The 759-nt window shown below is 44.0% G+C and overlaps 1 protein-coding gene across 1 annotated transcript; it reads left to right on the forward strand.

Annotated features, from left to right (window-relative positions):
* Positions 1-34: 34 nt before the first annotated feature.
* Pmar_PMAR021468 (hypothetical protein) lies at positions 35-208 on the forward strand (the record flags this gene model as incomplete). Its single annotated transcript, XM_002768441.1, has 1 exon — positions 35-208. A coding segment is annotated over one exon (174 nt), but the record flags the coding sequence as incomplete, so codon positions are not given.
* Between the last annotated feature and the right edge of the window lie 551 nt (positions 209-759).

Here is a 759-nt window from a genome sequence, read left to right on the forward strand (position 1 = left end):
AGGTCATCGGAACTCATCTCGCCCTTTTCCTCAGATCTCCTTCGTTGATGCTGGTTTTGTTACTCCTAGTGGCGCCTCTATTGATTGTCCAATCTGCCGAGAAGCCTTCGGTGATGAGGATGTTGAAGGTATGGCTCCTACGGATGGCCCTCCACGATACGCCAAAATGGATTGCTGCGAACACACCTTCCATGTTGGCTGTCTCGAGGTGAGCTCGAGCCAGGATGCTGCCATTGATGGATGATACTGCAGTTTTATTGAAAGACATTTCTCTGGGAAATTTGTCTTCGGGAGAATTTTTTCCAACTTCCCTCACAAAGTTCTGATTTCGCATTTACGGTACGAAAATGATAATAATGTAATCACTAATACGATGTATCCATGAAAGGATGGGTACTCCTTTTTAGCATTGGAGTACTCAGCGGGAGAACTCTTGTCCAAGTTGCCGAGCTACCATCCATTATGTTGCTGAGTATAGCCTCCAGAAACGAGGGCCTGAGGGGTCCTCGATGAAGACGGCATGGCGGTTGATGATTGAACAGGTTATTCAAGTACAGGAGGCTAAGCAGGCTGATACATTAGATGAAGAGGATGATGATGATGGGTAATAGAGGGACGCTTGGGTGTTCCTATATATCACATAGTTTTTAATGATGAAGGCAAATCTTGAGGGAATTTAAATGAATTTTGATGATCACAGCCGTTGAAAGTAAATTCAAAAACATTGATATACCGGAGCTGTTACTCAGAAGATTTCAT

This window comes from Perkinsus marinus (genome assembly GCF_000006405.1).
Source record: "Perkinsus marinus ATCC 50983 genomic scaffold scf_1104296968192, whole genome shotgun sequence".
NCBI classification, from domain to species: Eukaryota; Perkinsozoa; order Perkinsida; family Perkinsidae; genus Perkinsus; species Perkinsus marinus.